Genomic DNA, 24,434 nt, shown 5'->3' with positions numbered 1-24,434 from the left:
GGGTGCTTAATCACTGAGCCACATCCCTAGCCCTTTTTATTTTTTATCTTGAGACAGGATCTTACTAAGTTGCCTAGGGGCTTTGCCAAGTTGGTGGGACTAGTTTTGAATTTGTGATCCTCCTGCCTTGGCTTCCCGAGTTGCTGCAATTACAGGTGTGCACCCCCACCTGGCAGCCCTGTTAGTTCTTTTTCTTTCTTTTTTTTTTTTTTCTGGTACTGGGAGTTGCACCCTGGCACTTGGCCACTGAGCCACATCCCCAGCCCTATTTTCTATTTTATTTAGAGACAGGGTTTCATTGAGTTGCTTAGTGCCTTGCTGTTGCTGAAGCTGGCTTTGAACTTGCCATCCTGTCTCAGCCTCCCGAGCCACTGGGACTACAAGTGTGCGCTATCGTGCCTGGCCAGGCAGTAGACTTTTTGACTGACTCCATGTTAAAGGTGACTAGCATTTCTCAAAGAGCAAGGCAGAATCTATGAGAAACTAAGATGAGGAGGGGATGTGCTTTTTTGAGAATCAAGACAGGCTGAATATTGGGTGGATTTTGGCTGCCCAAAAGTCAGACAAGACTTGTGCCTCCCTCTACTCCACCTCCCTGAGCCATCTCAGAGTTGGCATCACCCTATGCTAAGAGCCTCCTACAGGTCTCTCACGAGTTTTCCCATCCTCTGTCTCCCCCAAACATCCATCCATAGCTTCTACCCAGACTGGAGCCCACGCTGCCTGCTTCTGCACACTGTAGGTGGGCTTTCTCCTATAACCCATACCCAGGGACCTGTTCATGTGCAGGAAGGGAAGGGACCCTCCACAACAGCCCCTTTAATTAAATTAATTAGGCTGTTCCTTTTAACCATCCCGATCTCCTTTTACTTTCTACACTGTCCCTTCGTGTGTAGTAACAGCTGTAGCAGACTCTCCTGTGGCACTTGTAGGCAGGCCCTGTTCTGAGTGCTTTACTTACATCAAACCATTAGATCCAGTTTGCAACCCTTTGAAATACAGTCTTTATTATCCCCATTTTACAGATGAGGAAGTAGGGGCCCAGTGAGATTAAGTAACTTTCCTGATATTGCACGTAGCATCGTGGGACGTGTATATATCAATAGATTTCAGCCTGCCCCTTGCACTTCCCTTGTGTGTCTCCTTCTCCCATATCCGGTCATGGTTACCACAAGATCTGACTCAGTCCCTCTTCCCACAGATCTCTGTAAGGTCATTAACCCTTCCCCAACCCCAACTCGGCTAATTCTCTACAACTCAACCCTGGGAGCTGCCTTCTACTCCAGGATTGGATTGGATGGCCTTCTTTCCTGGTACTCCCATTTTCAACACAGGAACACCCCTCCTCCCCCATGCATCCCTCCTTTCAGGGAAGTGGCCTTGGCTGGGCCCCAGGAGGACTAGGCTATGTGTGATTCGTCCTTTCAAACAGCCACGCTTCCTGCAGGGCTGAAAGCCAGAGGCTCCACGAGGCAGTGTGGGCCCAGCCACGTGAGGCCCCTTTCCTTCCCCGCTGCCCCAGGCCCCACTGACTCAGAGCCTGGCAGCTGTGGTCACCCCCCTTGGGGGGTACATACCAATGCGGGTGGGGTGGGGCTGGGGCCACCCTCCCTACACTCCTTGGCAGCCACACAGACTCCTGTGTGGGGAGGGTGGGGATGCTTCTTACCTTCTGTCCCATAATCAACTGTCTTCTTTGAGCACTACATTGTGAATACTCTCACATCATCCAACATTCTCTCCAGGCATGACTTTGACAGCTGCAAAGCAGCCACTTCTCCATCATTACTCAATTGTCCTTTCCTGATTAATTCCAGATTCTACGTGTCTATGGACCTTCCCATCTAAACTTCTTTTTGCACCACACCAACAGCTTTATTGCCTGTGGAAAGAAGGATGTCCTTCTGTTCAATTTCAGGGATCAGGGATGAAGACCTTATAGAAATCATGCTTTCTAGATTGTCATGGGCTGTTGTCAACAGAGGACTCAAGCCAGTTAACACAGAGCTAATTAACTCTATAGAGAGTCACTGATTTTTTTTCTCCTTTTTGTTGGAAAAAAAAATAAAAAAAAAAAAAACATACTGAGCCACATCCCCAGCCCTTTTAAAATTTTATTTAGCTACAGGATCTCACTAAATTGCTTAGGGCCTTGCTAAATGGCTGAGGCTGGCTTTGAACTTGTGATCCTCTCAGCCTTCCAAGTTGCTGGGATTATAGGCATGTGCCACCACACCTGGTTAAGTCACTGATTTGGGTGTTTTTGTTTGTTTGTCTTTGCTTTTGTTTTTTGGTACTAGGGATTGAGCTCAGGGGTACTCAACCCCTGAGCTACATCCCCAGCCCTATTTTATATTTTATTTAGAGACAGGGACTCATGGAGTTGCTTGGTGCCTCACTTTTGCTGAGGCTGGCTTTGAACCCACCATCCTCCTGCCTCAGCCTCCTGAGCACCTGGGATTCCAGGCATGTACTACCATGTTTGGCTTAAATCACTGATGTTTAAAGAATCTGAATTGACAGAAAAAAATCAAAGCAAATCATGGTGGCATAGGCCTGTAATCCCAGTTACTAGAGAGGCTGAGGCAGGAGGATTGCAAATTTGTGGCTAACTTCAGAAATTTAGTGAGACCCTGTCTTAAAAAAATAAAAAGGGGGCTTGGAATGTCACTCAGAGATAGAGTACCCTTGGATTCCATCCTCAGTATCTTCCAAAAAAAAAAAAAAAATCAAGACTAAGGCAAATATTGTCTCATTTTTCAATATAGGAGTCAGAAAAAGACTGAATCTGCATCACTCAAACACCTGCGAGGCCACATGATAGTATATGGGTTCAGCACTCAACATTTGCCAGAGTTATTTGCTATATACAGAATTCACATTCTCTGTTAAGAGATAGAAATTATAATTTGCCAATTTTTTAAATTTTTCGTTCTTTTTAAAATTTGTTTTTAAAAAATTTTGGTACCAGGGATTGAAACCAGGAACATTTAACCACTGAGCCACATTCCCAGCCCATTTTAATTTTTTATTTTGAAACAGGGTCTTGCTAAGTTGCTTAGAGCCTTACTAAGTTGCTGAGGCTGGCTTTGAACTTGTGATCATCCTACCTCAGCCTCCCAGGTCGCTGGGATTATAGGCATGTACCACTGTGCCCAGCTACAATTTGCCAATTTTGACAAGAATGTGGAACAAGACTCTTAGACATTGTTGGTGGGAAGGTGAGTTGGTGTAAGGACTGGCATTCTACCAGTGCTTTACCCCTGAGCTACATTTGCAGTCCTTTTTATTTTTAGTTTTGAGACAAGGATCCTCACTTAGTTGCCAAGGATCCTTCTGCCTCAGCCACCCAAATTGCTGGGATTACAGGAGTGCCCCACTGTGTTCTGCATGTCCTGATTGTGGTAGTGAATACAGAACTGTATGCACAGTGGCACACACCTGTAATCCCTGTGACTCAGGAGGCTGAGGCAAGAGGATCACAAGTTTGAGGCCAGCCTCAGCAATTTAGCAAGGCCCTAAGCAATTTAGCAAAATCTTGTTTCAAAATCAAATAAAAAGGACTGCAGATGTAGCTCAGTGGTAAATCACCTCTGGGTTTAATCCCCACTACCAAACAAACAAAAATACAAAAACAAATCTCACAGAACTATATGCTCAAAAGGGTGAATTTTACTACATATTAATCACTTTTTTTCCCCAGTACTGGGAATTGAACCTAGATGTTCTCTACCTCTGAGCTACATTTCAACTCTTTTTATTTTTCATTTTGTAACAAAGTCTCCCTAAATTGCCAAGGGTAGCCTCAAACTGCCCATTGTCCTGCCTCAGCCTCCCAAATCACTGTGATTACTGATTATGAAGTGTGCCACTGTGCCCAGCTAACTTTTTTTCTTTTTTTTTTTTTTTTATTTTATTCATGGTTCTGGTCCAAGGTCAGTGGCCACATCTGGTGATAGTCTTCTTATTAGCAAAGTCCTGAGGCAGTGCTGGGCATCACATGGCAAATGACAGGGAGTGTGTGTGTGTGTGTGTGTGTGTGTGTGTGTGTGTGTATGTGTGTTTCCTCCTCCTTCTCCTCCTCCCTATTCTCTTTCTCCTCCTCCTCCTCCTTTTTTTTTTTTTTTTTTTTTTTTTTGTATTTGCTTTTTTTCTTTGAGATATGTCTATGTTGCCCAGGCCAGCCTTGAAACACTGGGCTCAAGCAATCCTTCCGCCTCAGCCTCCTGAGTAGCTTGGACTACAGGTACATGCCACTACATCAAGCTATACTTTAATTTTTTAAAAAAACATTTCAAAACAGAAGAGGTCTTGGGATATAGTTCAGTTGGTAGAGCACTTATCCAGCATGTGTGAAACCCTGGGTTGGATCCCCAGCCCCATAAATAAATAAATACAAAAGAAAAAAGAGTAGAATGAATTAATCCAATTAAAGGATACATATCCATATCATGAACTACTTAGCAACAAATTCTCACTAAATGAGAACATGACGAACATCAAAATCATTAGGCCAAATGAAAAAAAATCAGAAGAGTACTAACTCTATGATTTCATTAAACCAAACTACCATGATAGAGGTCACAATAGGAATTACCTATGGAGTGGGAGTCATGCATGGGAAGAACATGAGGGACCTCCTAAAATGCTAGAAATAACCTTACCCCACGTGGTGGTTGGTTCTTCAGGTCCAGAGTCTATGCTGATGATGTGTGATTTTGAGGAAATGCTGGATATTCTTCCTTTAAAAAAAAAAAGTGTCCTTAAACATTGTGATTGCAAAAAAAGTGACTGAGTGTGCAACTCAGACCATGAATCAGATGGAAATTCTTTCCCCCATGCCAACCCCCCCTAGACCAGACTGGTGCCTGCTGCCTTGTCTGGGCCAGCACTGCCCAGCTCCCTGTGCTAGTGCCCAACTCCACACAGCTCTTTAACCATGTGAATGCACAGCACGTGGCTGCTCCTGGGCTCCTGGCAGGCTGGAATTCCTGCCCCGCCCTGGCCCCAGCAAAACAACCTTCAAAACTGGCTGGCAGCCCAGGATTTTAAACAGCCTCCCTGCCTGATCTGTTTCTCTTTAAGAGCATCCAGGAAGAAAGTTAAAGCTTCCCTGCTGGGGGAAGGGAGATGGGGCACTCTTCCTGGTGTCCTGACGTTTCCATAGGAAGCAGGTCCTGGCCTGAGTCAAAAGCCAAGAGGCAAACCCACAGCGCCCTTTGCCCAGATCCAGGTCCCTGCCTCCCTCAAGGTGGATGCCAGAACCCACTTTGGGCTTCTCTTGGGGGACTTTTTCTCCTGACTTGACTAAGTGTCTCTCTGAGGCCACCTCCCACCTCTCTGGCAAAATGAGCTAAATGTCCTCCAGGGAGGCTCAAGAGGCTATAAGTCTAAAGTTTGCATCTTACTAAGTGTCTCATGACTGCCGCTATGACTCTGATGGTGGCTCAGGGGGACAGAAGTGGCCACGGACATCAGCACCTGGCACAGGCCTGGGGGCTGTAGATATTGGGTCCATGCTCCTTTCTGTTCAGGTATCCTGATCTGGATAATGCAGGAGGACATTCACAGGTGACACAGGTCAGGTCAACCCTCCAGCCCCATTGGCTGCTAGGACCAAGGTGAGAGGTGAAGGGTGAGAATCCTGGGCAGGCTGGAATGCCTGCTCTGCTTATCTGCTATGCGACCTGCGGCCTGCGTCCAGCTGCCTTCCTATGAAACCAGGGGGGAGGGTGGAGCAGGCAAGTCTCAGTATGACGATGCCCAGAGCTCTCAGCTTTTCATTTTGAGACAGGGTCTCACTTAGTTGCCTAGATTGGCCTCGAGTTTGGCAATCCTACCTCCACCTCTGAAGTCACTGGGATTACAGGTGTATGTCACTGTACCTGGTCCTGCTGACGATTTCTTTTTTTATTTCCTCCTTACTGGGAATTGAATTTAGGGGTGCTTTACCAGAGCTACATCCCCAGCCCTTTTTGAGAAAGGGCCTCACTAAATTGCTGAAGCTGCTCTTAAACATGTGATCCTCCTGCCTCTGCTGTGGCCAGGATTTCAGGTGTGTACCACCACACCCAGCCCCATGGACAATTTTTTTGTTGATACCAGGGATTGAACCAAGGGGTGTTTAACCACTGAACCACATCCCAGCCATTTTTATTTTTAGACAGGATTTCACTGAATTGCTTAAGACCTCACTAAACTGCGGAGGCTGGCTTTGAACTTATGATCCTCCTGCCTTAGCCTTCTAAGTCGATGGGATTACAGGCATGCCCCATTGCACCTGGCTCCCATTGATAATGATTTTTTTAATTTTTATTTAGTTGTAGATGGACACAATACCTTTATTTCATCCAATTTTTTTAATGTGGCGCTGAGGATTGAACCCAGTACCTCACACATGCTAGGCAAGTGCTCTACCACTGAGCCACAACTCCAGCCCATCCCATTGACAGTTTTTTTTTTTTTTTTTTTAAGAGAGGAAAGGGGGGAGAGAGAGAGAGAGAGAGAGAGAGAGAATTTATTTATTTTAGTTCTCGGCGGACACAACATCTTTGTTGGTATGTGGTGCTGAGGATCGAACCCAGGCCGCACGCATGCCAGGCAAGCGCACTACGGCTTGAGCCACATCCCCAGCCCCCATTGACAGTTCTTGAGGCATGCTGGGGTCACTTACTCTTACCATTGGGTGTAGGGTTTAGGGAAGGTAAGCTCGGAAATGCTTGGGTAGTCAGATGAGGGGAAAGGGGAAAGTCCTGGCTGGAGTGTCTTTGATACAAGAAATCGAAGACTTCAAGAGAAGACGGAAAGGGAACTTGAGATACCTTACTAGAAAGCCTTCCAGCCTCTGCTGGCCTGCTCCCTGCCCCAGTCCCACCACTGTGGTCAGCTTTGGTTTTGTCAAGGGCTCCAGAGATCACAGTGCTGCTTTCTTAACTTGCTCAGTGCTTTATTGAACCAAGGCCTTAACAGATGTCTCATGGGGCCTTCAAGCACAACCCTTCCCCCACTTTGAGATACAGAATCCAGAGGTTGCTCAGTCCTTGGTTTAGCTGCTTCCACATTTTTTCTTGAACAATTTTTTCTTGAATATTTCCAAATGAATTGTAAAGACATTTTGTTCACATATACATTCCTGCCACAGGCTAGCATGTTCACCAAAATGCTTCCACTCAATTTATATGCACATGTGTGTGCAAGGCACCATGCATTCATGGCCATCCACCCGCCCACAGTCCATCCATCCATCCATCCATCCATCCATGACAGGACAGCAGCAAGTTCTGACCAGTCAGGCCCTAGGATTCACAGCATTGGGGCCTCCAGTAGGCTCCTGATTCAGGCCTTAGCCCCTTCCTCAGGGACTTCCAAAGATAATAACATCCCTTTCTGGGGCAACAAAAGCCAGGACCAGGGGGTAACTGCTGTTTGAATCTCTAACCCCAACTGGACAGGGGGAGACTACACAGCCAGTGATTGTGTCCTGGGACAGGTAAAAGTTAGACAAACAAATCAAGCACGCAGGTAATACTGCAATAGGAAAGAGTAAGAGCTTATGTTTACACTGGAGGTGCTTGGACAGAGGGACAGGAAAAAGAAAGGGGCAACGTGCAGACACACCCATGATTCTTGCAGAGGCAGGGGCAGCCCTGGCCCATCCTCGTCCTTAGGGGCAAGGCTCTCCCAACAGCCTCAGCTGACACATACATAAAGGGACTTTTCTGGACCAGGAAGACAAAAGAGTTGACCCAAATAGGAAGGAAGAAAAGCAAAAAGGTTCCTGCTGAACACAAAATATTTCCTCTGACCTGGTTTTAACCCACCAGGCTGGGGTCTTCCCGGGGTGGTGTTATCACCAGGGTATGGAAAATGACTGGAGTGAGACAAGGGAAATCAGGGACAGGGGCAGACAGACAGGACACCCATGCTGTCTTTCCCCTGGATAGCACCTGAAGCCTCTAGAAGGCCCATGGTACAATAGGCACCAGGGCCTCACAGGGCCAGGATGGTGGCAGGACTGGCACCAGTTTCTCACTGATCTTGCAGCCGGCTACAGAGCTCCCTCCGGCTTCGCTCCCCAGCCCAGCTGCGTGTCTTCAGGCGGAAGGTCCTCAGCTCCTCCTTGAAGGCCTCGTGATTCATGGGCCGGTAGTTCTGGGGTTCACAGAAGTTCTAGGGCAGGATGGAAGGGGTCTGTCAATTTGGAGGAAAGGGGAAGCCAGCCCTTCCTTCTCCTTCTCTTAGGACTATGACCTGGCCAAGCCTTTCCCCTGCAGTCTGTCACCCAGAGGATGTAGCCACCCCCATTCATGTACCGGGTGCTGTGGGAAAAATTCCTTGTAGCCGCCTTTGAGGATATACATCTCTGGGTAGTACAGGCTGGGGTAGTCATTGGCTGCACGGTCTCGTTCCCTGATAAATCGGCACCTGGAACATTACAGTGGGGGATGGGGGGATCGGAGCTGGCCATGTGGTGGGGTCTAGATGAGAGGACTTGTTCCCTCATCTTTACACTTTGGAAATATTCAAGAAAAAATTGTTCCTTTGAAGGCCTTGGGAAAGCCACGGAAGGTTTTGTTTTTAAATTTTTGTAACCTTTATTTTATTTTTATGTGGTGCTAAGACTTGAACCCAGTGCCTCACACATGCTAGGCAAGTGCTCTGCCACTGAGCTCAAGCCCCAGCCCCAGCCCACACACAAGTTTTTGAGCACAGGAATATCAGCCAGTAGAGGATAAGTCTGCTGGTCTTTATTGGGCAAAGAAGAGGCTGGGGTGATGGCAGGAGAGAGGTGGTAAGCTCTATTTCCAGAGAGCAGTTGCACAATATTCAGTAGAGAAATCTGTGGCCTAGCCCAGGAAAGAGGAAGCAGAGAGGTGATGAGTGGACACAATTCAAGAGATATATTCAGGGCTCCTGAAACAGACTAGCAAAGGACCAGAGACACAGGCTGAAAGGCTTGGCTCACCCCTCTGGCCATTCCAACAGCTCCAGCACCTACAAGCCTGGGCAGGAAAGGCCAAGGGCAGGCACTAGCAGGCTGGGCAGACAAAGCTGGGACTCACATGCGGGGCCCACGCTCAGATGAGAATTCACAGTGGAAAATGAGGATGATTCTCTTGTCCAGGTTACAGGGCATGATTGGGTGCTGCAGCAGAAAGGTCTCAGCATCCCGTTCCAGAGGTAAATTCACAGCAGTCTGTCAAGAGATGCTAGGGGTGAGGCCACAGCCCTGCACCTGGGAGGCAGACCCCTTCCCCTTGCTGTTCCCAGATAGGTGACCCCATCTTTCTTGGGCAAGTTCCCTACCATGAGAAGGCACACATGGGCCCTCTACTGGTTGAGCCTTGCAGTAGGGTGCCTGAGCCACGTGGGGTCCTCAGGCCTTTGCCCAGTGTCCCACCTCACCTTGATGTGCCCTCCTTCATATTCATAGGGATATCTGCAGTCCACAATCACAAACTTCTCCACAATGTTGCTGAATTTTCCGGTCAACAGGGCTACCATCTGCAGGTGGCGCCATCAGAAGGTCAGGCTGGCAGCCAGGGACTGGCCTTGCCCTTTTGTTGGTCCATACATGTAGCCCATCCCCAGAGGAGGTCACAGCCAACAGTAGTCCAAAAGGCCCCTGGAAAATGACTCAACCCTGCTTACCGTTTCGGGTGAGATATATTTGAGGTCTTGGTGTTTGCCATCCACAGTCTGTAGAAGGAAGGCCTGAAGGGAAGGGATAAAAGAAACGAGAAAGTAAAATTGGTAAAAGCAGGAGCCTGAAAAGGAAGGGAGCTTTGTTCCCAAGTCCAGAGATCACACCTGCTTTGCCCTTCAAATTCAGTTCTGGTTCCCATAGCAACCAAGAGGCACCTCCTGGGGCTGATAACCAGAGAACAACCTTCCAAGGGGAAGTGAAGGAGGGAATAGAAAACATGAACTTTCTGCTTCCTGCCCCATAGGCCTACCATGTCCAGGAGTGAGGCAGGAGGAGGGGCGACATGGATATAAGGTGGGAAATGTTCTCCAAGGCTGAGGTACAATGGATGCCTAGGCAGATCTGGGTAAAGTCAGGAGACCAAGAAGAGCCAGAGGGAGAAGTCTGCATGGGAACATAGGATGCAAAGATAACAAAGGACAAAGAAAAGAGAGTCCCTGGGGAGAGAGGAGGAAAAGAAGTAGCTCCAGGGGCAGGGGTCCCCAATTAGTAATAGGGTAAGCCTCCTGAGGGCCCCATGCTGTGCTGGTACCTTGGAGTAATCTCCGATTAGCCCACGATGGTCACTGTCCAGGATGTTTTCGATCTCATCATGGCACAGGGACTTTGAGCGGAGGACACGGGCTTTCTAAGAGGCAAGGCAGAAGGATGCAGGGGTCAAGGGTGAGGCTATCTGTTCTCTCGGTGCTACCATGCCCAGAATACCAGCTGTACCCTACCCTCTGCCATGAACGACCAAGTGAGTGGAACATCAAGGTGATAGTGACAGCCCAGTCCCAGGAGAAAGGCACTCACAGGTTCCTCAGGCTGCTGCTGCTCCTCCAGGGGGGTCACACTCCTCCTCCGCTTATTTTGGACAGGCATGTCCCTGTCCTGAGGCCGCTCTAGCCTCTTAAGGATGGGTCGGATCACACTACAGGGCATGGATGGAGAGCGGAAGAGCCGCTGGCACTTGCTGAACATGATGAGGTCCTGGCAAGGGTGGCAGGTCAGGGGTCAGAACATTCAATCCCTAATCCCAAATTCTACCCAGAGGGCAGGGCCACCCCAGAGGCATACCTGTTCTTCCTTATCTAAGGTCTTGACCAATGGGGCACTAATGAGGCTCTCCATGCCTGGGGGAACTGCTTCATCATCCTAAGATCAAATCAGCAAGGACATGGTCACAACCACAGGCACAAGTCAAACCCCTCAGGCCTGAATCCTCCAGCACAACTCTCTCTGTCCCCTCAGCAAACACCAGGCCAGCAGCCCTCCCAGACCCTGCTAAGCTTCTCTACCAGAGCAGCGCCCCCGCCCCCAAGCCCCCAGAGCTGCAGGGACCTACTTGCTGTTGGGGCTTGTACTGAGCTGTGCATGTCCCTTCACCCTGCCCAGCTTCCCCTCCACTGTGGCACCAGTCACTTGCCCTTCTCTGATTGGCCAGAGATCAGACTGTAACTCAGTTACCTCAAATACTTCTTCTGACATTGAAATGAAGTCATGTCTTGCTGCTGGGGCTCAGAGCCTCTCTTTTGGGCCATCCCAGGGAGAGAGGTAGGGACCTGACAGGCCAAGACTGTTTACCTTTAAGTCACTCTCCAGAATGTCCACAAATCCATCATCTTCCTCAGTAGTTGCCTCAGCAGGGGTCAGAGAGCAGGACTGAGCCAAGGGGCTGGGCTCCTCTACTTCCATCTTATGCTCAGGGGTAAGACACTGCCAGAGTGACAAACACACACAGGCTGCTCAGTGGTGGGGAGGACCAGAGTCAGTCCTCAACCCCTTCCTTCTCAGTGCCTAGGGGGGTCCCACGCTACCCTTTCCTTCCCCCAAGCTATATCCTAAGGTCCCTCCAAAGGGTCAGCTCTCCTTATGTACCATCAAGTCAGGGGCTGAGCTTGGCCTCTGGGTAAAGGCCTCTCTGCGGCTGGCCCACTGTGCCAGAGTATGGGCAGGGCTGGGATGTGTGGGCTTCCATGGCATCTTGAAGACAAATCCATTCTGTGGGCGAGATGCAAGAGGAGGGGCATCACTGGATGCCAGAGAACCACCAGGCATGCATGCCCCCTTCTTTCCCTGGAGGTTTCCCACTTGGGCCTTCCAGAAGCAGCTCACATTTTCTTTGTCTTCCCCAGGACTGCCGGCAGCTCTGTCACCTGCCTCACTCTTCCTCCAGCTTTCCAGTGCTTGGGAGTTGGTGATGTTCCGTAACACAGGGCTGTGGCCCAGCAGCCGTACCTAGGAAGCCAGGAAGGACAGCAGATACTGAAGGCTGCATTTCTTGGCCACCAGCCTAGACTCTATTCTCTTCTGCCCCTCCTCCAACTCCCCTGGCCTGCTCAGCCTCATATGAAACCCCATGTTCCCCAACCAACTGGGAGGTAGCCCTGGGATGCCTGTGCCCCTACCCAGTCAGCACCCCTATGTTTTCTGTTGGGTCTCAGAGGACACTTACCGGCAAGGACTGGAAACGTCTGATAGAAAACTGCTCACTGCAGAAGGAAACAGGGAAAGCTCAGAGCTAAAAGTCCCTGGGGACAGGGACTAAAGGCAGGGAAGATATCCCTCCCCTAGATCCCTTGACATCCCTGGGGGCCAGCCTGTCATGGGCAGAGAGGGTCAGGGACACTTACTTTCGAATAATCCGGCTTGCTGCTTGGATGGCCTGCTCAAACCTAGAAGACAGAAGATGTGGCCCATCTTCCTCTATATCCCATCACCTACGCCCAGCATTAGGCCACAAATCATAAGGCCCAAGGACCAGGGCTCAGGCCAGAGCAAAGGGAGGGGGAGGAAGAGGCCCACTGTCAGTGGGGCCCAGGTATTGAGGAAGGGGAGATGAGAGGCAGCCTGGAATTTTAAAGGCTTCCCTGAATGGAAGAGGGCCCAGAGACAAGCAGTGAAGGAGACAGCTGGGGCAGGTCACAGGGTCATTGAGATATCACCAAGGCAACAGTCTCGCCAGCCTGCATACAAGCCTTCCACCTGTATGCAAATCACCTAAGTGGGGCCATATGGCTGCCAGGGAAGGCATCCATCCACCCCATGATGACGGCCATGGGCATCCAGCAATGTGAGTTTAGTCAGGGGTGGATGCCAGCAAGGCTGGGCTCTCCTCCCCCAGTGAGGAACTGGTCTGGCTCCTTCCAGGACAGGGGCCTGCTTTAATGGCCCCCTGGACCAGCCCCCGTCTGCCACAGCAGACCCCCTAGTGACAAATGTACAGGGTCACATCCTTTCCTCCCTCCTACGGAATTTTCCAGGACCCAGCCTCTGTTCCACCCCCTCCTTCTGCCTTAGAAGAGGCCAGCAGGCAAGGAATTCCAACAGATGTTCCTTTTGAAGCTAAAGCATAAGCTTCTGTATATAGGCCCCGCCCCCCAGCTATGTTACTGGAGACCACCTGCCATGGGGAACTCTGTGCATCTGTGCATGCACACTCACACACACACCAGCTTCTTTCTGAGAAACTAACTGTCAAGGCAGGTGCAGGGGGGGAGGGACTCTGGGCCAAAGTATCAAGGGGTGTCCCTGTTCCCTCAAGAGAGGGCTGTGCTCAGCCAACTTGGCATCAGGATGACCAATTAATCGGCTTCATTTCCAATTTGCACCTAGTCCTTAGGGGTAAGGCAAGGGCAGCTCTGTGTTGCCCTCCACCCCCACTCAATTCTGTTTCCTGTTTGTGAACAAACCCTGTACCCCGCCCAGTCGGATCAAAAGCTAAGGGAGGAAACAGTCACTGCCCTAAACCCAAAGCCACAGTCCCCGGGCTCAGGCTGGGGATACCCAGCTGCCCCTACTAATGGTTGGCAGCTGCTCCACCTGCCTGGGCCTTAACAGCTGGATGGGAACAGCTGTCCTCTGGAAGGCACTACTCACAACCCCTAACAAAGGGAGAGGTATTCGTCCAGAGCAGAGACCACCAGCTCTCTTGACTTCCAGGGTTTGGCCAGAGAGTAAAGTGTGTCATGAAACTAGAGATTGCTAATGGGCCAAGGGCCAAATCAGTCTGCAGCCAACAGTGTGCAACTTGGCCTAAAGCAAATTAAAGTTTTGAATTAGTGGGACCATACTTTTAGGTTGGTATTTCTCAAACACACACACATAATATGTATGGGCAAACAAAGGGGACATATGGGCTTGGACTGAAAAACAGACTTGGCTAGTGGGAGCCATCCTCTGCTCCCAGGGAACTCTTTCCCTACCATTCCTGAGCCCACTCTCATCTGGTTTCCATAAGAGCAGACCCTTCCCTGAAACAGGGAGCAAGGTCTGGGAAGGTCAACTAGCCCCAGACAAATGTTGAGGGATCTGACTACTTTCCCTGGCCTCTCCACTGAGTTTAGTAGAACTAGGATTCCCAAAAGTAAGTGGTGAGTCCTTGGTAGTAGGGATCCACCCCCATTCTCTACTCACGTCTGTTCTGCCATCTGGGGGTCCATAGGGCTGGGGGAATCCATGCAGAGACCTAAGGGGACAGAACACCTTGATCTGAAAGTAGTATTTTCTGTATACTTTCCCCACGGCATCCAAAGAAGAGAAAAATAAACGTGTTTTTATTTTAAATCTGGACACTTTATTTTAAACAATGAAACAAAAACCTACCCACGGCTTCGGAGGATGACACACTATCCATCAAAAGGCACAGGGCTTGGCTCCCTGTTCGCTATGGAAACTCCTCTACGTATATTTTTCTAAGCATTTTTCTTAAATTGGTTTAAAATACTTTGGAAGACACAACAGCTTTTTAGAAAAACATTCCAGACTATAAGAGAATGCTCTAAAAGACCAACTTTCAACTGTAAATGCCTTCCAGGTGGGGCTGTGGTTTAGAGACTTTGGCGCCTGGTTTTGAATAGGTAAGATCTCACCTTCCGCAGAGGGCCCCACCCTCTTACCCTCTCCACAGAATGGACTGGGTGTGGTGAGCCTCATCAGAGGTATGTCTTCCAACTTTGTGGGCAGGTTAGGGGAGGCTGCTAGGCCTTTCAGGTTGTAGGAAGGATGTTAATCTGAAGGGCAGGGAAGTCAAGAGGCCCAAGCAGTTCCCCCACTCTCCTGGCACTTGGGGACCTCCCCCAGGGACCCTGGGTCTCACCTGCGTCAGAAAATTCAGAGGACTCTGATGACAGGGAAGATTCAGATCCCCGCCTTGACAGGGATAGGTGTGTCAGCCGGCTTCCAAAGGGCAGACTCTTTGGGTTCTCGCTGGGGAGGGAGAAGGGACCCAGGAAAGGAGAAAGATAAATATGTAGAACTCAAGGGCTGGTCGGCCCCTATTCCCGCATTCCACCACCTCTGAAGGGCCCATCCAGCCTCTACAATGTCCCAGGGAGCCCCTTCACTGAGAGAAGAACTTGTGGGAGGTGATCCCATCAGGTCTACCCCTCCTCTCAGATCTGCAAGGCTCAATCTATTAATTGTCTTGTCTGGATTGATTGTTTTAGGAAAAATTCTCCAAGGTGCAGGGAGAGATGAATCAATCCAGGGACAAGAGCAAGGAGGCTGGGCTTGGGGCCCAGAGGGGTCGGAGAGGGGGGCAGCAAAGTAGCTGGAGAGTAGCTTCCCCAGCTCTCAGACCCACATCCATTCATGCTCCTTCCAGGAAGAAGGGCCAAGACCTAGGTCTCTATTGCTGCCGGCATCCCAACCAGCACCCTCCTGCCTCCCTACACACTGTCTTAGGGAGCAGGATCCTTCTTTAATCACTAACCCTGGGGGCAGAATGGGGTGGTGCAGGGAACAGAGGGTCCAACCGGTGAGAACCACAGCTATGCCACCCTCAGGTTCCCCCTCTAGGCCCGGAATTAGATTCCCTGCCTGGGGCAAAATGGTGGCTGTTGGGGCAGTGATTAGGGAGACAGCGTGGTAGAGACGAAACGAGGGAGGGGGAGGGGGAAAAAGGGTCCACATCAGGTCACCTGGAGGGTGTAAGCCACAGTCTGTCTCAATGCCCTTGCCCTGGACTCCTGAAGCAGGGGCAAGGGTGCCTCTGCTCTGTCGGGAAGCCTCCCCACTCCACCTTTTAAATTGGGCTCCCGTGCCCAGTGTCCCAGGATCCTAGTCCTGGCCTCCTTCATTTCCACGCCCGGCTTTCTCAGGGCGTCCTACCTGCCGAGCCCGGCGAGATTGTGCATGGTCTGGGTCAGGGTGGTGACTGGAGACTTAGAGACCGCAAGCTCCGGGGACTCCAGGAGACCATGAGTCCCCAGCCAGAGGCCCGGGAGGTGGCCTGGACGCTGGGCGCTCTCGCGTACGCCGGCAGGATTAGGAGCCGAGCTTGGCGCAGGCTCGGGCTGGGGCACCTCCATCGCGGCGGGGCGGGCAAAAGCTGGCTGCAGGGCCCGGCGCAAGGCGACCAACAGAAGCCCAGCACAGCTGGCCGGGGCCAGGGAGGGAGCGGGTCGGGGTGGGAGTAAGGGAGGGAGGGAGGAAGAGCAACGGGACTGGGAGCGAGGGAGCCCAAGGGGAAAGGGATGCGGGGAGGGTGGGGAGGGGTGGAGGGACGCGGGACTCAGGCTGCAGCCGGGGAAACCTCTCGATGCAGCTGCCACTTCCACCTCCTTATATATTCGAAAAATAACAGCGGCCGCGCCGCCCGACGCCACCAATGGGGGCGCCGGTCAGAGGAAGGCGGGACCGAGGGCGGGGCCCGCCGGGTGAGCATCGCCTAGACTGGACAAACCCAGCCCGCCCACTTTCCAGGCACAGGAATTGGGGGTTATGCCACGCCCACTCATCCCCAATCCCGGGCACCAGGATTCTAATTTCCAGAATTCCACCTCTTGGGACTTGATTTGGAGCAACATACCCCAGAGGAAGCCAAGACCTCCTGGGGGGGGGGGCATCAGAAAGACCCCCCGAGGTGTAACATTGCGCACGACCACCCGGTAGGGACCTTGAGATGCTCCACCTGGCTCCAGGAAGTTTGCCAAACACAGCTGTGCTGCGCGTCCGCGTTCCCGGTACTGTTTTACCGACAGAAGCGTCACACGGTTGGGCAGGTGGAGCCAGGATATGCTCCCTCCCAGAAGCCTCTGACCCCAGTAGCCTACCTGTCCACGCAACGTTCAGTGCCAAGCAGCCGCAGAACGTAATTCCCAGGCCCAGCCCCCTTTCCCCTGAGTTCTATTCCCCGTACCCGCCCCCCCTCCCCCCGCAAAGGGTTACATGGCACCACAAATTCACCGGAACTGAGGAGGGGAGGCCGCCAGGTTGGATGTGACCCAAGTTTTTCCTGGCAACGCCACAGTTGGCCTAGGCATGGATTTCTTTCATTTTTTTTTCTTATTTATTTATTTAATTTATTTCTTACATGACAGTAGTGGAGTGCATTATATTCATGAATACCATTCACAGTTTTTTCTTTTTTTAAAAAAATATTTTGTTTTTTAGTTGTAGTTGGACATAATACCTTTATTTTATTTATTTTTAGGTGGTGCTGAGGATTGAACCCAAGGCCTCACGCGTGCTAGGCGAGTGCTCTACCTCTGAGCCACAGCCCCAGCCCCACAGTTTTTTTTTTTTTTTTAATTGGTTTTGGTACCGGGGATTTAACCCAGGGACGCTTAATCATTGAACCACAACCTAGCCCTTTTTATTTTTTTATTTTGAGGCAAGATCTCGCTATGTAGCTGAGGCTGGCTTTGAACTCACTATCCCCCTGCCTCAGCCTCCCCAGTAGCTGGGATTACAGGCGTGTGCCACCGAACCTGTTTAGGCCTGGATTTCTGCCTCCGGAATTTGGGGGGTTGTCAGCGACCAAAGAAGTATCTCATTCCCACTGATGACTTGGCTAATTTGGTGTCAGTGACACCATATTGTTTAATTGGAGTTTCTTTGATGAGGAGGGAGGCTGAATTTGTCATTAGTTTACAATGATCATCTTCTAATTATCTAATCACCTTCCAGCCAAGCCTATTTCCCTGGAAGGAGCTGGGAGGGCTACACCCAAAAGCTAGATTTTGCATCCTATCTCCCCAGGGAAGAGAGGCTCCTGGCTGGGACGGGGCACAGCTCAGGAAAGCAGGAAAGCACTTTCCCTAGCAATCCCAACTATTTGTCCTAGGACACTGGGTGGGGGTGACACAAGGGAGGGCGTGCACCAGGTGGTCAGCAAATATGAGAGGAAAGGAGAAAGAAAGATCCTAGCCTGTGAGAGGAGCAACCAAGGTGGGAACTGGGAACTTCTCAATATCTTGCCCAGTTCCTATGCTGTGCCAGGAGCTATACTGCTGAGGCAGGCAGGGATGGCTGCCCCCGCCCCCTTCATTCTCCCTGGGACTCAAGCTAGAAACCTAGCTTCTAGAAGCTAGCTCCTATCTACATTAATGGCCTTAGTTCCCCGAGTGGATGGGAATGCTCCACTCTCTTGGACAGCTTCTACTCCAAAGACTGGCAGTTTATTAGCTCTGAGGGTTGCAATTAGAGAGTCAACACAGCAGGTCTCCACCTCCCCACCCCCTCCCACACAAATCCCCACAGGGTATTTGAAGAGGAAACCACCTGCTGTGTGGATTCTGAAAATCTCTGGAATCCTTTGATATCCCACAGGTGGAGGCCTGCATGTCAGCTCTGTGTGTCCAGCTGAATCTCCTTTTGCCAATTAGATCATGGAGTATGTGCTCAGTTAAAACAAAAACCAGTCCACAAAATTAAGTTAAAAGAAATATTTTCAACCAGCATAGTAACAGGACCAAATCTAGCTATATTCTGTTCAGGACACCTGTGGGCTATGGAAGGCTCCATCTCCCCATGGAAGCAAATACCCTGGCACTAAGCACATCAAACTCTAGACTCATTCAAGAGCATCTGATGTGACCCCTGGGGCCTGGGCAGAAGAGGAGCAAACATACTTCTTTTGTTGTTGTTTTAATTTGTAACGAATACTTTAATGCTACCAAATAAAGCATTTTTAAGCTTGTCAGTTACTTTTGATAGTAACATGAAACTTTAATGAGATATAGTATCTCTATGATACTATTTTATAAATTTTTTCCCTATTTTTTCATTGGTTCATAAACTTCTTATTTCCATAATCCCTTCTGTTTCTCCAAGCCAGCTACCACACAGCTTCACCTTTGTGGGACTTCCCCTCCCTGTGGATTTTCTGTCATGGCTAATGGCATGTTTAATGTTTTGTTGTTGTTGTTGTTGTTGTTGTTGTTGTTGTTGTGTGTGTGTGTGTTGGAGATCAAACCCAGGGTCTCCCACATGCTAGACAAGTGCTCTACCACCAAGTTACACCTCCAGCACTTCTTTTAATTAATTATTTATTTTGGTACTGGGGATTGAACCCAGAGGGGATTTTACCACTGAGCCACATTCCCAGAGCTTTTTATTTATTTAATTTTTTGAGACAGGGTCTTACTAAGTTACTTAAGGCCTTGCTAAATTACTGAGGCTGGCCTCAAACTTGTGATCCTCCTTTCTCAGCCTCCTGAGTCACTTTTATTTTTAGACAGTCTTGCCAGTCTGGCCTCCCACTTGTGATATTTCTTCCTCAGGTTTCTGAGTTGCTGGGATTACAGGCATGGGCAGCCACACCCAGCTATGTTAAAGGGTTTTAGGTAATCCTAGAGGCTCAGGAGACTGAGGCAGGAGGATTGCAAATTCAAAGCCAGCCTCAGCAATGGGGAGGGGCTAAGCAACTCAGTGAGACCCTGTCTCTAAATAAAATACATAATAAGACTGAGAATACAGCTCAGTGGCTGAGAGCCCTTGAGTTCAATCCTGGGTATCCCTGCCCCTCCAAAATGGTTACCATGGCACCACAAATTCAAACAAAGTTGAATATTTAAATGTTACAAAAAGACAGTGAAGCAGGACCAATGTTCAGGACCCCTCCCCACAGGCAGCTACTATTATAAATGTGTTACATATTTTACAGAAGATAGTTTATAGCCAGTAGAAATGTAATAGCAGGCATGAATGTGAGCCACATATAGGATTTAAAATTTTCTAGTAATAACAACATTTAAAAAAAATAATAAAATGCTGGGCATGGTAGCCCATGCCTGTAATCCCAGCAGCTTGGGAGGCAGAGGTAGGAGGATCGAAAGTTCTAGGCCAGGGCTGGGGATGTGGCTCAAGCGGTAGCGCGCTCGACTGGCATGCGTTCGGCCCGGGTTCAATCCTCAGCACCACATACCAACAAAGATGTTGTGTCCGCCGAGAACTAAAAAATAAATATTAAAAATTCTCTCTCTCTCTCTCTCTCTCTCCCCCCCCCTCACTCTCTCTTAAAAAAAAAAAAAGAAAAAGAAAGTTCCAGGCCAGCCTCAGCAACTTAGAGAGGTCCTGTCTCAAAATAAAATATAAAAAGGGTTGGGGATGTAACTTAGTGCTTGAGTGCCCTGGGTTCAATCCCTGCTACAAAACAAAAATAAACAATCCAAAAAAAGGAAATAGGAGATATGGTTCAGTGGTAAAGTGCTTACCTAGCATGCCCAAGGCCTTGGGGTCAATCCTCAACATTGCAAAAAAAAAATTAAATAAATAAAAAATAAAAAGAAACACAGGAGACTACTTTGAACATGGCAACATGTCAATAAAATTATTAATGAGATATTTTACATACTTTTTTGACAGTTTCAAAATCCAACGGATAGCTTTAAAACCTGGATATCTTCAAAATCCAAGGTGCATTTTACACTCACAGCATATCTCAACTTGAACTTGCCACATTTCAAGGGCTCCATAGCCACATGGGTTAGTGAACAATGCAGGAATATACATTTACAAGCATGTGTACGCCTGTATTCTTAAAACTACAAAAACAATATACGAAACATTGTTCCATACATTTCTTTCTTCACTTCACTTAGAGATGGATCCATATTAGTACCATATGGCCTATGCTTACTCAAGTCCCTAATGCTGAACATTTAGGTTATTGGCTTTGACAATGATTAACAGCAAGTACATCTGTTGGTGCCTGGGTGCTGCCTATCTATAGAATAAATTCCTAAGATGGGGCTACTACTGAGAGAAACAGCGTATGTATTAAAATCTCCTTTTCCATTTTCCTGCATCTTACTTATCTCCTTAAACTGAGTGAGCTACCAAAGAATAGGGACCAAGTCATTCACCTATTCCAGTCTCCAGGCATCTTGCATAGGTCAAGATCAAGGTTGGTCTCTGACCTTAATAATCCATTTGTAAAGATTTCATTTCAGAAGAGGATAAAAGTATACATGGAAGTATGTGTATTGAGTCATTGTGTTTCAATATGGAAGGTAGCTTCTCTTTAAAGGCTGCAGATAATGGCACTTCCAAGACTGAGGCAGGAGGATTGAAGTTCAAGGCCAGCCTTAGCAACTTAGAAAGACCCTAAAATAAAAATAACTGGAGGGGGGGCTGGGGATACAGCTTGGTTGGTAGAGTGCTTGCCATGGGTTCAATCCCTAGTACAAAACAAAACAACAAAACAAAACAAAACAAAACAAAAAACCCAGGAAGGAAGAGCATGTGGAAAAGACTACAGTAAACAAAGATGAATGGGGGGAGAGAAACGAAGAGAGAAGGGAAAGCATATGGAAATGGTAGGAGACCTTCAAGGATACATAAAATTATAAGAGGTTATGAGGGGCAAGGGGGAGGGAAAAAAAAGGGAGAGAATTGAACAACAGCAGGGGAGATAGAGAGGGAAGATGGGAGGGGAGGGGAGGGGAGGGGGGATAGTAGGGGTTAGGAAAGGTAGCAGAATACAACAGACACTAATATGGCATTATGTAAAAATGTGAATATGTAACAGATGTGATTCTGCAATCTATATTTGGGGTGAAATTGGGAGTTCAAAACACAATTTGAGTCTAATGTATGAAAGATGATATATCATGAGCTATGTAATGCTTTAAATAATCAATAAAAAATTAAAAAAAAAACCCACAAACAACTGAACAACTGGGGCTATAGCTCAGTGGTTGAGCACCTCTGGGTTCAATCCTCAGTACTTAAAAGGCAGTTGAGCAGGGATGCCTGATGCTTGACATCTGATGGGCTCAATATGCAAAATGTCAAATATTGGATGATTACATATTGGGCTCCTGAAAATGGCATTTAAATTTTTTTTTGAGATTTTATTTATTTGGTACTGAGGATTGAACCTAAGGATGATCTACCACTGAACCACATCCCCAGCCCTTTTAAATTTTTTGGTACTGGGGATTAAACTCAGGGGCACTTGACCTCTGAGACACATCCCCAGCCCTATCGTGCATTTTATTTAGAGACAGAGTATCCCTGAGTTGCTTAGCAGTTGCTGAGGCTGGCTTTGAATCTGAGTTTCTCCTGCTCCAGCCTCCGAAACTGCTGGGATTACAGGCATGTTCTACCACTCCCAGCTTTACTTTTAATTTTAAGATAAGGTCTCACTAAGTCGGTTAGGGCCTTGCTAAATTGCTGAGGTTAGCCTCAAATTTGTGATCCTCCTTCCTCAGCCTCCCAAGTCACTGAGACTACAGGCATGTGCCACCATACCTAGTTTGGAAAATGGTATTTTAAACAAAGTTTTCCTAGAGTAAAAGAAGCATGAAATTCACCTATGTTGATATTTGTTAACATGCAAATATGTTCACAATATGAGCTACAAAATATTATACCAAATGTGTCCCATTAATAATAATATACAGCCGGGCACGATGGCGCACGCCTGTAATCCCAGTGGATCAGGAGGCTACGGCAGGAGCATCTCAAGTTCAAAACCAGCCTCTGCAACTGCAAAGTACTAAGCAACTCAGTGGGACCCTGTCTCTAAATAAAACACAAAATAGAGCTGGGGATGTGGCTCAGTGGCTGAGTGCCTGAGTTCAGTCCCCACTATCCCCCTAAACAAACAAACAAACAAAACCACAAAACAATATACATAAACCAGGTGTGGTGACATAAACCTATAATCCCAGCAATTTAAGAGGCTGAGGCAGGAGGATCACAAATTCCAGGCCAGACAGACCCTGTCTTACTATAAAAAATAAAAAGGGCTCTAGATATAGCCCAGTAGTAGAGTACTCCTGGATTTAATCCCCAGGAGGGAAAAACAATTTATGTCAGAACATATGAAGAGCTCCTAAAAGTAAAGAAAAATGGCTGGAAGCATAGCTCAGTGGTACAATATGGGCTTAGCAATGCACAAGGCTCTGGGTTTGATTACTAGCACACACATGTACCTGCACACATAAAGAAAGAAGAAAAAGAAAAGAAAGATTGGAGCTGGGATTATGGCTCAGAGGTAGAGTGCTTGCCTAGCATTCGTGAGGCACTGGGTTCGGTTCTCAGCACCACATAAAAATAATAAAATAAAGTTATTGTGTACACCTATAACTAAAAACTAAATGTTAAAAAAAGAAAGACAAACACAAGAAATATAGGCAAAGGATAGAACTAGAAAATTCACAGCTAGGCATAGTGGTGCACACCTATAATCCCAATAATTTGGGAAGCTGAGGCAGGATAATCATCAAGTTCAAGGCCAGCCTCAGCAATTTAGCAAGGCTCTGTCTCAAAATAAAAAACAAAAAAAGAAGGCTGGGGATATAGCTCAGTTGGTAGAGTGCTTGCTCCACATGCACAAGGCCCTGGGTTCAATCCCCCCACACACACACACAAAAGGGGGGGGGGCTGGGGATCCCTGGGTTAAATCCTCAGTTTAAAAAAATTAAATTAAATTTTAAAAAATAAATTAATAAAAAAATCCACAAGACTCAAATCCTAATAAGTTGTATTTTCTTCCCTTGGTTTTCAGACCATTTCCCCCTGTGGCTTCAACGGCTCCTTATGCTTCTGTTGATGGTCCTTTCTTGCACCCCCTTAACCTTGTAGCACCCAGGGCACTGTCTTTGGTCCTCTTTTCTTGCCTACACCCACTCACTGGAACCTTCATCCAGTCTCAGGTTCTCAACCTGTCTCCTTGGGTTGCTGTTCTACGCCAGGTTTTAAAACACTGCAATGAACTTGTTTTAAGAACTCATCATTTTTATGTATTTTGGTGCTGGAGGAGGAGGTTTCATGGATTTATGTGTGTAAATGCTTATGTATATTCAAGACATTATTTCTATAGGTGCAAAGGTACATGTATGGCTATGTGCGTGGAAAAGCCCAGGCAGCGAAACACTGAGTTATTATCAGTATTTATCTTTACAGTGTGGGATTACTAGAACTTTTAAAATATCATTAGGATCATCAAACAAAACTGTGGTGTTGTCTATACATATAACCTAAGTGTGTAACAATGGGTTATGTGGGTTAGTGCTCATCCACACTTAGAACTATATACAACCGTTAGAAAAGCATGTTCGATATGGTAAAATTATCATCATTAGATTCTAGATAAAACAGATGCCAGATATACATTCTAGATAGCATGATGCGTTTTATCCATTAAAAACAAAACAAAACAAAACAAAAAAAACTGTGCCTAGAGAAAAGATTGCAAGGAAATGTATCAAAATGTTACCTGCGCATCTCTCCAGGTGCTGGTGTGAAAAGCGATTTTAGCGATTTTTAGCTTCGGGTATTTTTCAATTTCCGAAAAAAAAAGAATGAGGGTCATTTTCACCCTAAACCTAAGGCGACGGGAGGAGTTATTTTGCTTTTTATGCAGCAAATCGCTCTCCACCGAGAGCAGTGGCAGCGCAGCGCGTCACCGCCTGTGCGGTTACCGGCGGGTCACCCGGAGGCCCGAGCACTGGCCGGTCCCGCAGGCCGCAGCGCCCCCGGTGGCAAGTCCGGGGCGGCGGGAAGGGGATGG

At 48.1% G+C, this 24,434-nt stretch overlaps 1 protein-coding gene across 3 annotated transcripts; it reads right to left on the bottom strand.

Annotated features, from left to right (window-relative positions):
• Window positions 1-6,721: 6,721 nt before the first annotated feature.
• Window positions 6,722-24,417, bottom strand: CDC25B (cell division cycle 25B). 3 transcript variants are annotated; one of them, XM_081289788.1, is made up of 16 exons: window positions 15,800-16,835; window positions 14,787-14,896; window positions 14,105-14,156; window positions 12,322-12,363; window positions 12,144-12,180; window positions 11,804-11,926; window positions 11,567-11,689; window positions 11,273-11,404; window positions 10,766-10,843; window positions 10,502-10,678; window positions 10,239-10,334; window positions 9,652-9,714; window positions 9,406-9,504; window positions 9,063-9,196; window positions 8,313-8,424; window positions 6,727-8,169 (listed from the first exon to the last, which is right to left on the bottom strand). In XM_081289788.1, the coding sequence occupies exons 1-16, from the start codon at window positions 15,997-15,999 to the stop codon at window positions 8,029-8,031; spliced, it is 1,719 nt and encodes a 572-aa protein (XP_081145914.1). In that variant the 5' UTR covers window positions 16,000-16,835; the 3' UTR covers window positions 6,727-8,028. The 3 variants fall into 3 exon arrangements, with proteins under 3 accessions (XP_081145913.1, XP_081145914.1, XP_081145915.1); XM_081289789.1 differs by lacking the exon at window positions 15,800-16,835 and adding an exon at window positions 24,141-24,417 and having other exon boundaries at window positions 6,729-8,169; XM_081289787.1 differs by having other exon boundaries at window positions 6,722-8,169; window positions 11,567-11,926; window positions 15,800-18,743.
• Window positions 24,418-24,434: the final 17 nt, after the last annotated feature.

This window comes from Spermophilus citellus, assembly GCF_964194105.1.
Source record: "Spermophilus citellus genome assembly, chromosome: 4".
NCBI classification, from domain to species: domain Eukaryota; kingdom Metazoa; phylum Chordata; class Mammalia; order Rodentia; family Sciuridae; genus Spermophilus; species Spermophilus citellus.
Note: the sequence above shows the minus strand (reverse complement) of the source record. Positions and strands in the feature narration are given on the sequence as shown.

Excerpts from the sequence above, each read along its gene's own strand:
- CDC25B (XM_081289787.1), bottom strand. The coding sequence starts at position 15,999 with ATGGAGGTGCCCCAGCCCGAGCCTGCGCCAAGCTCGGCTCCTAATCCT. Across the intron at positions 12,364-14,104 it reads CCCCAGATGGCAGAACAGAC|GTTTGAGCAGGCCATCCAAG; the intron begins GTGAGTAGAGAA and ends TCTGTCTTCTAG. Across the intron at positions 10,679-10,765 it reads CCTTAGATAAGGAAGAACAG|GACCTCATCATGTTCAGCAA; the intron begins GTATGCCTCTGG and ends CACCCTTGCCAG.